This window comes from Maniola jurtina, chromosome 18 (genome assembly GCF_905333055.1).
Source record: "Maniola jurtina chromosome 18, ilManJurt1.1, whole genome shotgun sequence".
In the NCBI taxonomy this organism is placed as follows: Eukaryota; Metazoa; Arthropoda; class Insecta; order Lepidoptera; family Nymphalidae; genus Maniola; species Maniola jurtina.
Genome location: NC_060046.1, coordinates 847,308 through 861,719, shown reverse-complemented (window position 1 = coordinate 861,719; position 14,412 = coordinate 847,308). Strand labels below are relative to the sequence as shown.

Here is a 14,412-nt window from a genome sequence, read left to right as displayed (position 1 = left end):
AGCTAGGTGTAAGTAAATATGTACCTACTTATTAATGTATAGTAGCCACAAAAAAGACACTCGAATTCAAAAATGTCATTGTCAACGACCAGTGATTGTGAAATCGATGCTTCTTCACTAAGGATTGTAAACCACATCATTTTACACTTTTTTAATATTATGACAAATTAGCCCTTGACTGCAATCTCTACTGGTGGTAAATAATGCAGTCCAAGATGGTATTGAGTTAACCTTGTAGGCCTAGGGGATAGTTGAACCCCCTATCGGGTTTTTATGTGGCATCAAACCCTAAGTAAGCAGGTATTTTCAGGTAAGTTGGTAACCGACGACATAAAGAGGCTGGCGGGAAGTGACTGGATTAGGAAGGCTGAGGACCGGGTGTGGTGGTGCTCTTTAGGGAAGGCCTCTGTCCAACTGTGGACGTCCATAGGCTGTTGATGATGATAGTAACTAGCTATCCACTAAACTGGACCAGAGACAGTTTATAAATTCCAAATTACCTAGCCCTACGTCCCGTACCTACTAGCTATTGGATCCGAAGTCCCACTACACCGCTTCACTTCTAGTAGGTGGGGTACCTATTCCACCGATCACATACATATTTTCTGGTAGCAACTCCAAGATTCTCTTCTGATGACCTCTTTGGCGTAGTGGTGAGCGCCGTGGTCTTATCAGTGAAAGGTCCCGGGTTCAATTCCTGGCAGACGAAATTCGGAATTTCAAATTTCTAAATTTCCTCTGATCTGGTCGGGCGGGAAGCTTCAGCCGCGGCTAGTTACCACCCTACCATACTATATGGTGGCTATAAATCACATTAAATGAATGCCTAATTAATTCAAATTAGATTTCAGTCCTAAGAACCCACGTGAGGTAAAGGATTTACTTTTGGTCCATACATCAAAGGTTGTCCAAACTTTTGGTCCACACGTCAAAGTTCTAAACCCCAAAAAATACGACCCTCTGTTTAGAAGAGCTTCCTAAACTCCCTAGCTTGCACAACACTAACTCATCCTTTCTCCGCCCCACCGCATCTCGTCTGGTATATATCTCAGTGATGTACAGCAACCACATCACAGTTCTAACGAACCATAGTGACCACAGTAAGCAGAATGAAGGCCTTCGTAGCGGTAAGTCCGCAGTGTTGTGAAGTGTTGTCTACAACCAGTGATGTGAAGTGACGTTCAGAAATCATAGTGCACGGATTTTTTTCATAAACTCGTTTGTTGTCAAAGTGCAAGCAAGTCGCGTTCAATTTGGATTGTTATGCACCCGATTTCCGAACGTTTCTTTCGATTTTGAATCTGTGATTTTGATACGCGGGTAGGTATATAGCTGAAAACTGAAATCATTGATAAAGCCCTTTTTAGAAAATTAATGTAAATCAAAATTCAAAATATTTTTATTGAATTAGACTTTTCCAAGTACTTTAGAATCGTCAAAAGCATCTACCACTGGTTCGGAATGCCTTTCCTACCGAGAGGAATCAGCAAGAAATTCAACTACGGAAGTTACTTACTTAAAGTTTTCTGCGGTTACCTTTTTCCCAAAGGTGTGTGAAGTCAATCCAGTCAGCACTTGATCAGCGTGGCAGACTGTGGCCTAAACCTTTCTCATTCTAAAAGGAGGCATTTAGTCGGTTGATCATGATGATGATGAATGTAATGCAGTAAATAGCTAACTTAACAGTTCTGTCCGAAAAAAGGTTTTTCAAACCAAAGTTTGATAAAAATGTCATTGGACAATACAAAAAGTACCATTACATGATTTTCATATCTTAAAAATTTCATATCACTCAATTAAATCTGATTCAAAAGCAAAATGATACAGTTCTATCGTAAGTTTTACATAAAAGCCAAGAAGGTAATTTGGGAGTAAAAGTTTTTTTAATATTGAGATCTGTAACTAGGTCGGTACCTACCTACATTTAAAAACATGAAATTCAGTCTTGAAAACTGAAAAGTAGAATAAAAAGAATGAAGCTGGCTTCGTACTAGGGTTCCGTTAGCATCCTTCGGTAATGGAACCCTAAAAAAGTGCCGAATTCAATTTCCGAGGTTTAGATAGTGAAATAAATTGAAAGAAAGCAATCTACATGCAGAAAAAGAACGAAATCGCGGGCGAGTCGATACTAAAAACCTTGCAGATTTTTATGTTCACGTATTCAAATCAACTTGACTTTATTTACATACGAAAAAGCGATTATTATGTCTCTTATTCAAATAAAAAATAAGAGTTAAAATCGCGTGACAATCTCTCGATCTATATAAGGGAGGTTCACACATAACGAGATGCAATAAATATTATGTCTCATGAAAGCTTTTTGCATGCCTTTGTAATGTCATTTAGATTCTCTACAGACAAAACAATAAAGATTTCGTATCAAAAAGAAAGCTTACGTGATTTCCCATAGTAAATTATAATTTATCAGTTCCTTTTTAATGGCGGTCTCTCCATACAAACGTAATTTGGTTCTCATTTGAATATTAATCCATCAAATTCAATGTGATTTTGTAGACACGTTCTAGAAACTAATAGGTATTATGTACACATTGTGTCTGTGGTTCACCAGATTTCCGTAAAATAACAAGTTTTTTTACACGGGTTTTTCGAATTTTTTACACCTTTAAATGTAAATTCTTGAGATCATGTAATTTTGAAACAAAAGAAAACAGTATTCTAGAAAACCACCTACTTATTATCAACTAAACAACAGTATTCCCAAGTAGTAACTTAAAACCTAGAATAACGAGGATTCCAAGCGTGCACTAATCCGAAATCCAGCTCCGATGGACAATGGGAAGTACCTACTCTATAGATTTTGATTTACCCGCATTGACAGACAGACAAACAACGAAGTGATCCTATATGGGTTATTTTTTTCCTTTTGAGGTACGGAACCCAAAATTGACGGACAGCTACGGAACCCCAAACTGTGCGTGACCCGACACGCACTTGACCGGTTTTTCATTAATTTTAATCTGTACACAATAACACGGTTATTCAACATCTAACGATTCGCGATGGCAATCTTCTCTTCCCTATTACACAACATCGGTCAGAGTTCATCGAGTGACTGTCGGCTACCACGTATTGCTTCATTATGAGAAAAACTGTATTTTCCTTTCCTTCCGTAACCCACTTGCAGCGTCATCGTGGACCGATACACGTCCACTGCTGGGCATATGTCTCTCGTAGGGAGTCCCACACTCCACGGATTCGTGCCGTTTGTTTGCGTCTCTCTTGTCATCATCATCTTCATCATAAGCAACCCTCATCATCTCTCTACCCTCATAATCATCAGCTTCTAAGAACGAATCTTCTCTCAAAATGAAAAGCGCGAATTGGCAGAATTCACACACCTTTGGGAAAATTAAGATCTTGCTACGGGACTCGTATAACGCGTTATGTTCACCTAATAAGAGACCCACACTGCAATTTTCAGTGCAACATCGCCATTGACTAGAATATTATTTTTAAACAAGTAGCCAAACATAAAACACTGTCTTTTCAAATTGTCAAGCTAATCTACTACTGTTACGGAATGCCTTTTAGTACCGAGAATAATTAATAACGAGGAAAAATTTTCAGCACCTAAGAACCTCAAGTAATTAGAAACGTTGTCGAAATATTGTTCCCTGTTTATTAATTCAAATTTTAAACTTGTACCTCCTAATTCCTAAACAATCTTACTTAATACAAAAATGCACATAATATCTCAATTCGTATCAAAAGAACATTAACAAAACATAGAAAGCTACCACATAAATTGAGAAAAACTCTTCAACAATGTAAGTTGGTTTTCTAATATATTCAAATGGGATCTAATAACAATAATGGTTTTCATTACGCATGTCTAACGAGTCAGAAATCGGACGATTATGGAACTTTACAAGATAATCACCATCGCGGAGACTTTCTTAATGCATGCCATTAGAATAATAATTATGACATGACATGGCATGACTTTGTTGTTTTGATGCATCTAAATGTTGAGCTTATGCTGTTTTGTGTGTAGTTTGATATATACTAAATAGTGTGACAAAAGGAAAAAAGAAAAAAATCACACCGATGATATTATCAATGAACAAGCTCAAATTATAAAAAAGTAAGGTAAAGAATAATGAAGGAATAACTATACAACAGATAGAAGACAGAAAGACATGATTCGTATGGGTTTCGTTAAACAGGATTTATAACCAAGGAAGGTTCTAAACCAACATATAATACATACATATAAGATCCCTTAATAACAAAAGAAGAATTGCCAAATAAAATTTTGTAAATAGAATCCACATTCTGATTGCTTGTAAATAAGTAGTACAGCTGTTTAAACTAAACCTAAAACATAATAATCATGTCTCGTGGCTCATGAGTCAGTCATTGCTCGTGCTAAGAACACAAATTCGCATAAAGTAGTGCATCTTAAGAATTTCAATGCAGCACCACATTGGCTTTGTATTAAATGAGCGTAAAATAAGATCATCCATGCCAATTTCTTTAAGGAAGCACACAGTTATTTATACACACTGTTTTCAAAAAGAAAGGTCGAAATGACACCTGTTCTGGTATCGCTTCGTTTAAAATTTTGCTTTTTTCACTCTTTTCCTTCAGTAGGTAAGTATAGTTTACTATCAGTTTGATTCTATGTATTTCATCAGAGCTCCGAGTAGTTATTACTTTTAAAACAAACATTTTTAGATGTTCAACATTATTTTTTCTAGTAACTTTCTCGCCAAAGTATGCACAATGCAAGATGGATTTAAGCAAATTAAATTGATAAGTTAAATAGCCTCTAGTAACATCAAAATCAATGCAAGAACAAGACATTTAACATCTTGAGAAAAACTGATTTTCGCAAACACTTAAAACTAACGACTTAATACATTATGTAAAAGCCAATACCTCCCATAAAAGTGTTAGAGCCCTCACCCAGTTAAAGCGGTTACTATCAAAGCATATATTGGTATTCCTACACCATACATGCGAAGAATGGTCTGCGCAATCAATTTAAACGGGCTTCACAATCGACTATTGCTATACATGACAGGCCCTAATGAGGTGTTTGCGTACGGTTCATAAGGCTATTAGAAATAGAAAATTATCATTGCAAACATATACATCTGTTCGCGCAATGAAATGGACCCACACATTATTACAAGTTACAACACTCTGATAACGTTCAGTTAAAATGCAGGTATCAATGCTGATTCAATGCATTCACACTCTTGGAGTATAAAATTGAGACAGCATTTTGTCAATGAACAAGAAATGAAAAGGGATTTTTGAAAAAGCAAAAAATGCAAACACTAAGGAGGTAAATGTTACAAGGGGATAATGAGGAATGCTACTGCGTCCCCAACCAGCAATTGCCACTAAGAATAAAAGCAAGATGTTAAAATCAAACGTATGATACTATATTAAACGAGATGATGCCCAAGATTTCGTCCACGTGGACTCCGCGTGGATAAGGAGTTCTGTTGGATTTGCTCATCTTCTTAGTTGAGGTTCAGAGTAAGAATTGTATGTTTATTACTTATAACCTACTCTGGTAGGTTAACTTCGTCAAACCTCTGGGTTTGATGAAGCCGTCTAGACATAGTAATCGTGCCGTCGCTGGTAACGAGCGTACCGGAATCTCCATATCCATGCCAGGACATTTACCACGAGATCAAAGGCGTCGGCCTACTATGTCTCCTTATACTTGTGGAGGTCCACATCAAAAGGGAAGTATATGATGACTCGTTTTGTCCTTAGCATACTATATGACAGTCACGTTCAACAGGTCGCGTTGAACAATTTATTTGCCTAGGGTGTCGGTGGCTGTCGCAATCTGGAGTGTATTCATCTATTCCAATCGCAGAGTGATTTGAATTGCCGAACTTGATGTGTTCTGCTTTTAACAGGGCTCTCTCCGTCACTCGTTTCATACAATCGTAGTTCCAATTTCATTTGAATATTAAGCAACCAAAGTCCATGAAATTTTGCAGACATATTCTAGAAACTAATATCTGTGTCTATGGTGTTTTAGATTTTTCTAAAAATATGTAGTTTTAAAATTACAGGGGCTCAAAGATTTGTATGAAAATTTTTAAGACCGCGTAACTTCGAAACCGAATATTCTAACAGAAATCTGGAAAACCACAGACATAGATATTAGTTTCTAGAATATGTCTGCAAAATTTCATTGACTTTGGTTTCTTAATATTCAAATGAAATTGGAACTACGATTGTATGAAACGACTGACGGAGAGAGCCCTCTTAAATAGGATTTGGACATAGATAAAATAGATCCGATCTTGTCACTTTACGTGACAGCGCTAGGATCAGCATAGAATATGTCGTTTTTTAAATATTGCGCCGGCGCCGGCGCGGTGCTCGTCTTTTAGGTAATCCAAAAATTGCTAAGCCCCAACGGAGTTCTAATGTGATACAAAACTTGAAGATCATTGTGAATAATATTGGAAAGCAAAAAAAATAAATATGAACCATATTACAAACACGAATACGAATAAATATGAATTGTAATTTCTGAAGTGAAGTACTTATCATCTAGGTAAATACGATCAGTAGCACACAGTATAAAAAGTGTTAGTAATATGATTATTATTTAACAAAGTTCTTCTTTTCTCCCTCTATAAAGTAGTGATTTTTTAAAAGAAATTAGTTTATTAGTATTTACTCAGATACCTTTTGACCTTTCTTAGGTAAATTGTAGGAATTTTGGGAATTTATTAGTATCAGCCTAGCCTCTACACATGAATCATCTGACTTACAAATTGTAACCACTTACCATAACTCATAGCTTATTTTACATTCATTTGCGTATTCTTTAATCAGTTGCTCTTGTTTTTCATTTAGGTTCTTATTTTATTTTTATGTGTATGCATCTCAACTCTATTGGATTACTCCGAGACATTAAACTTTAAAAACTATCCTTATTTCTGTGATATCTGGGACAGAGACTTGACATAAATCATGCTTAATGACTTTAGTTTACAACTTTAAGAATAAAATTATCATTCATATTATTAAGCTCAAAAAAATACGATTACGCAACTGTTAACTAAAACAAACAAACAGACAGATAGACTGGAGTATCTTACATGCCCATAAAGATTAACCATTGTATGGAGTCACGATCAGCGCAGTTACCGCGTGACTTCCTAAAATGGCGGAAATCTCACGTAATGGTCCAAATTGTTTCACATTTAATATCACAGACGCTTTCGTTTCCGTAACACCAAAAGTTTTAACAAATATTGCTCCAAAAACCATTTGTTTAATTTACAATATTAGGCTTGATATCAATCAAAGAGGAGATGCTTTGATCGATACTAGCCTTACAATTACAGGTATTACAGGCCTTAAGCAATCGGCACAGAAAAAATTTCTGATACTTATCGGATTACTTTTTTATCCTGTTTGGTCCTTGCTTTTGTTTCTCTATATCTAAGGTAGGGTACCATCTTTACCATATAGTCTATGAATATATCTGGACCACGACTCTGGCTCAAGTCTATAGACTCCACCTCTAGATATTCTCTATCACACCCATGCTTGTTAGTCCATATTCCATCTTCTTGCCTTATCCCATCTTGCAATACTACCTATTTCTTAACCGAGAGTCAAGTTGCAACTTTATAAAACTTACCTCATTCCTAACCTCAATAGTTCTAAATACTTCCTCACAAACTTTTTCCTTCCCAACATGCTTCCTCTCCTAAAAAATATAATTAATTAAACTTAACATTTCAAACTGAGAAAGAGTTAATTGATCTGTGAAAATACTCAGCGTGCCTCTTTGTCTATCTGTTTGCATATCTGTCTGTTACCTTCTCACGACCCATCAGTTAACTGACTTTGACTTAATTTGGTACAAAGATAGTTTGCATCCTGAAAACGGCTATCCCTTACTACTTTTATCCCGGAAAATCAAAGCTTTCCCACGGTATTTTTAAAAACCACGTACATGAAGTCGCGGGTTTCAGCTAGTGTAAAATAAAAGTGCAATATAATACAGTATGCTTAATGGCATTATTGATAGATATAATTATCATACTTTTTGGTAGCTGTTACATGCGCAGACGCAGGATATAATAGCTCCGTCGTGTCGTGTGGTGAAAGTGCAGTGTCATAGGTCGGGACGAGACGGCGTTGTTTACGTCACAGGTCGATGAAGGCCCATAGATAATGACTTTTATTATTTTTTCCATAGACCTGTCAGCTACAATCTAGTGTTTTGTTTTTGTCATCTTTATCAACGGTGCATTTATCCGTAATCCATACTAATATCCACAGTAACTAAAAGCTTGTGAAAGATTTTCAATATAGACATTTAATATTCGTATGTTGCAAAAACATTAGAAGAAGTAATCTTTAAAATTAATGACTTTTTATTGTTCTCAATGTATGTGCTTTCATCATTCTCTATTAGATATGGATTCAATTGTTAATAATGAGAATGCCCTAAATTCTAATATATTATGTGAAGCGTTTTTTGAATATTGATGAGGTGAAAAATTTACTACTTACCTGTTATTCGTAGAGTAGGTATACCACAGAATAGCCATCTGCTATCATAACCATAAGTAACTTACCTAATATTATGTTAAATACAACATAATATTTATTTAACAACAATTCCTTTCTTACTAATCGATTTCAGCACATTCTCTCATTTGTAGCAGTTACGATTATGTTTTACAAGATCTTTGCAGATAAATCAATATGAACTTGTACAGGTCATGGTTGTACCCGGCAGTATCAACAACTGACAACAACTACGTAACTATTATTCCACAATTATAGAGGTTCTATCAAAATTCAAAAATTCAAAATATTTTTATTCAATCAAACTTTTACAAGTGCTTTTGAATCGTCAAAATAATCTACCCCTGGTTCGGAATGCCGTTCCTACCGAGAAGAACCAGCAAGAAACTCGGCGGTTGCTCCATCCATCCATCTCAATCACCGCGTATCTAAATTGTAAACATACAAAAAGAAAGTCGATAACGTTCTTAAGCACAGAAAACACGTCTTGACCCAAAATAATAAGTACACGTGAGGATATAGACAAAATTTCACCTCCAATTAACTTTAAAGAGGAAAAGTTGTAGTGAACTTTACCAGCTAAAAATAGTGATGTGACATTTTTACTATTAATTTTATCGATAATCAGTGTGTTGATTCTGGAAAACCTGCATCAATTATTATTACAATTGCTTGAATGTGATTGGCTGAATTTATGGTATTATTGTTGCAACAATGCATTGTAGTCAATAGTGAGCGAGTGTCGGCCAATCAGAGTTGAATAATATGATCGTCACACTGTACCTGAAAAATCCCCTGGAAATTCTTTGATATTATTTAGTCCGTCTTCGGCATGTAAGCTTTGTCTGTCTGTCTGCTACCTTTCCAGAGCCCATTTTGATCGGTTTTGACGTGGGGGAGAGATATAGCGTCCCAGACACAAATAGAAGTAAGCTACTTTTAGACAGAAAATCAATAAATTCCCACGAGATTTAAAAAAACCTAAATCCACGCGATTGAAGTCACAGACATCGTCTAAGTACCTAGTAGGTAATCAATACCTATCTGAAAGTTTAAATCGCCAAGTAAACATTAGCGTCACTATGTTTGTCCATAGCTGGATATGCATGATATTATTATATGATTATGCAACGTTTGTTTAAGCGTGCTGCCGAGATGCGCCGATACGCAGTCACATAACCATCGACGAAAGTCAAGACAAAACATTATTTAAAATTCCTTTTAGCTGTTTACTGAATAATTTAACACTACAACTTACATCAACACGGAAAGAAATCACCTTTTTATTTTAAAGACTAACGACCCGCCCCGGCTTCACACGCTATAGGAACTCTTCTACTCTACCTTGTTTCGTACAACTGAAATAGGTTTATATATTCAAACTCTGAAATAATTTCTTCATTTATTTTTCTGTTCATAAGTTTAGAAATGTTTTTGTATATTTCAGAAATATTGACATATCAAATAGAATCCTACTCAAACGTAGAAAGTAAACAGCTACTGTAGCACTCCGAGCGAGTTAGCGAGTATTTGTGATAATTGACAAATACGTAACTGGGTAAAAAATGAAATTGAGTCATAAAAAAATATACTATGCCAAAGCTTAGTGAGATGTTAATAGAATAATAATCGCTTATCGCAAAACCACCTAGACGTGTTAACAAGAATCGTAAATGAAATATCGACAATTAATTTTATCCACTCCAGTTGAAAGCTCTTGAAAGCTCTCTTCGGTCATCACTACTAATAATAATTATCATTATTAGGCAAATATATGTTATGGCTATAAACATTAAAGAACCTTACATAATATTATGTTCTAAAGCTAAATGTCCACTAGCAATAGAACTTGCAGAAATTATGTCAATGTCAATTCCTGCAACTTTTACTATACAGAAGTTAACTTTCTGCGAGTGTCTGTCTACTTGCAGAGTTTGACAAATAGCTTCTGTAAGTTCTATTGCTAGTGGACAGCACTTATCGTTACTAAAATTCTATCAAAATCACAGATTCAACGAAGTTCAGACTAAAATGAATAAATCAAAGTTTGTGAAGTCAAATCTAATAAGTCCTATTTCTCTTGTCCACAGTGCATAGCCCTGGCTTTGGTGGCGTGTTCCAGCGCCGAAGCTCCCTCCGGTTACAACTATAACCGTCCGTCAGGAGGCCACGGTGGCGGTGGAATCGGCGGTCTGATCGGTGGAGGCGGCAGCCTACGCGCCGTCTCCTCAGGTTACCAGACCTCCGAAGGCCAAAACGTCGACTCTCAACTCCTAGAACAAGTCCGTCAAATCCTCCTCAGGGAAGAGGCTTCATCCGGCTCAGGGTTCGGAGGTGGACACGGCGGTGGACACGGAGGCGGTATCTCATCTTCATACGGAGTCCCATCCACCTCCTACGGAGTGCCCGGCGGCGGCCGCGTCGTCGGCATCAGCCTTGAAGCCATCCGTCAAGCCATCCAGGTCGCCCAGTACGAGCAGACCGGCGGGTACAGCGGCGGCGGCGGCGGATACCCGTCCGGCCCTTCCACCTCCTACGGAACCCCCTCCAGCAGCTACGGCGCTCCCTACTAAACCCCAAACCATCCCTTGAGATGTTCGACTTATTCGGGTCAGATCGTTCCATCTCCGACCGCCCGAATGCCTAAACCAATGGATCGAGGGCCACGTACAATGTAGGTGACCTCGCTCCGCCTCGGCCTGCCATCCGGCCAACGCCTGCGACTGTGCACGCACACGGGTTACCCAGCTATCAGCCAGTCGTTTCATGACAGCTGTCAAAACTGTCAAAAAATTCACTGACAGTTCCGACAGCTCTCGGGCGAAAACGAAGTGGCTCATAGCTGGGAACGACTCTTGTTCTGTATAAAGTTTATCGATAAGTTAGCTTAATTGTTATTTTAAGTTTTTGTTTTTTTTTTATAAAAAATAATAAATACATTTTGACACCGTACTCTGTTGTATTTTTTAGACTACCAAATCTATTAATATAAAAGGAAAAGCTGACTGACTGACTGATTGACTGATCACTAAATCTATGAACGCACAACTCAAACTACTAGTCGGATCGGGCTGTATGGCATGCACATAGCTATTACGACGTCTAGACATCCGCTAAGAAAGGATTTTTGAAAATTCAACCTCTAGGGGGGTAAAAGTCGTGGGAAAGCTGATCTGATAATAAGTATAAGACCAAAATCAATATTTTGATGATACATAATATTATAATCACTATCGCTCTATATAAATGTTGTCGCCTGTCAGTAATCTTTACAAAATAATTGAAAGACATGAAATACATAGGTAGATATAATGGAACAGATGGAATAATAATAATAATAGTTTCAAGATTTAAATAGAAAATCCGAAAGTAAGGCACCTGAAAATTTTAAAAAAGCAAGGACCTGGTCATATATCTTCTAGTACTGATTCTATTTGCCGGTTTCTTATGACGAAATCACCATTCCGCATCAAAAGTAGTGACTAGGTGTCTAGTGCCTACCAACAGATAAATAAGACTATAAAGTTTTATTGGTTTGCACTAAAAGTTATAGCCAAAAAAGATTTGCTGCACTTCTGTATTGATCCTTAAAAAGTGAGCCAGCCTTTCTGTCACCAGTTGAGGCAAATCATGCTGAAATGTCTTGTAAGAATTTTTTGCATTGAGACTCTATGGCTGCAAAAGAAAATTGGAATATAGAATAGCCATTTTAAATTAGACAGTAAAAGCCACCAAAACAGATGTAACAAAATTTAGCAAAACATAAAAATGCAAATAAATGAAAGTGGGAATTTAATTTAGCGTTGTATATTTAAATGCGCAACAGAATTAACATACAGATTAAGTTTACAGCCATGCTTGATGATACGCCTAGAACTCAAGCTTCCGTGGAAAATAACAAGGCAATTAATTAAGTATTGCTTGGTTGTGATGATGTAGCATTCAGATTTTGAGTTATGTTCAAACTCTCTATTCAGTATTAATTACATATTACCTGTTATGTAATTTTGCATACTAATTCAAAACCAGCGATTTCACAATATACCTAGGTGTATGAAGTAGTTCTTGGGATGAATAGATAGACAACAGCCTCTTATTCGGGTGATCTGGGATTCAATTAGACATGCCAGATGCCCCGTACTTTACGGATTATCCCGTAATCAGGGTGTGATATTGCAGAAGCCCGTAATTGCGAAAAACTATAAGGGGAAAATAAAGCTTCCATACTCTTTACAAATTCAGCTGGAGCTAGCTTTGGAAACTAAACTCTGACGTTTTGTCCAGTAGAAACCTTCCAGATATTTTCCTTACGGCAATGCGTGGACCAATACCTACCCGTGTAGCCGAACCCGACTCAATATTCAAAATCAAAAATTAAAATCAAAATCGTTTATTCAAAGTAGTTAGTATTTGTACACCTTTTGATGGTCAAAATTGTTATATTTGTAAGATGATATAAATTTTTAAAACTAAAGCTACGAGGGTTCCAAACGCGCCCAAGTCTGAGAAGAGCCCATAACCAACTCAGCCGGGTTTTCTTTTTTTTTTTAGTTAACTAAGAGAGCAGCCCTTGGTAACAAACGAACAGTAACGACGTTTATCTCATCTTCATCATCTAAATCTTTTGCCAGCCCAATACAGAGCACGGGGCTCCTCTCAAAATGAGAAAGGTTTAGGCCATAGCCCACCACTAGAAAAGTGCGGATTGGCAGACTTCACACACCTTTGAGAACATTATGGAGAACTCTTAGGCATGCAAGTTTAAGCATGGTGTTTTCTTCGCCGTTAAAAGAGTGATATTAAAATTTGATTGCTCGAAAAACGCTAGAAATTGCCGAGATTGAGTCCCGAGCCCCTGGAAGAGGAGGCAGTAACTCTTAACTAGACTAATCTCATCATCATCATAATGATCAACCCATTTCCGCCCCACTACTGAGTATGGGTCTCCTCTCAAAATGAGAAGGGTTTAAGGCCATAGTCTGCCACGCTGGCTGGGATTGGCAGACTTCACACGCCTTTGAGAACATGGAGAACTCTCGGGCATGCAGGTTTCCTCACGATGTTTTCCTTCACCGTTAAAGCAAGTGATATTTAATTGCTTAAAACGCACATAACTGAAAAGTTAGTGGTGCGTGCCCGGGATCGAACCGCCGACCTCCGATTAGGAGGCGGAAGTTCTAACCACTAGGCTATCACAGCTTTTTTAGACTAATCTATCACCCCAATATCTACTTATGTCATAGATGGAACATATTAATGAAATGGTTGTGTAAACGTAAAAATATTGCTCGATTCATTAGCTCCTGACATTTAACACAATAAAGTTCAGATGTTGAAAATGAGACTCTTTCAACTATAACCCGCAGTGACTGCTAATGCTCTTTTTTAGATTACTATACAATTACCCGCGTTCGTGCTGTGTGGCTACGATTCGAGCGAGCTGTTCTACAGTGCTACAAAGTGAAAAACTAGCACAAAATAGATTTCAATAGCCACATTTCATATTAAGTAGTATCGTCTAGTTTAAACTCTAGAGTGCCATTTACTGCACAATACTTAAACTTTTATGATTTTGTGGGTTACCAAGAGATAGGAAAAATATTTCTTTAAGGACCATCAATAAAATTGATCATTTGATCAAGAAATCAAAGGAGATGATACAAGCCAAAGCTGCAGCCTGGCCACCAACTCCTTTATAAAATAACTAACTAACTGACGTATTGCATGAACGCTGCAAAAGTATGTTTGTCTCTATTGCTCGCACACCATTTATCTCTCGTTAGAACAGATGAGTTTCCCTTTTAGCAAGCAAGCAGGAGTTCTCTTGGGATAAACTGGCCACTTAGTATTATTAACAAAATT

The 14,412-nt window shown here is 37.1% G+C and overlaps 1 protein-coding gene across 1 annotated transcript; it reads left to right on the top strand.

Annotated features, from left to right (window-relative positions):
* Positions 1-1,075: 1,075 nt before the first annotated feature.
* Positions 1,076-11,493, top strand: LOC123874169 (pro-resilin). The gene is made up of 2 exons (XM_045919396.1): positions 1,076-1,127; positions 10,641-11,493. Exons 1-2 carry the CDS (start codon positions 1,110-1,112, stop codon positions 11,121-11,123), a joined length of 501 nt encoding a protein of 166 aa, XP_045775352.1. The 5' UTR covers positions 1,076-1,109; the 3' UTR covers positions 11,124-11,493.
* The last annotated feature ends 2,919 nt before the right edge of the window (positions 11,494-14,412 follow it).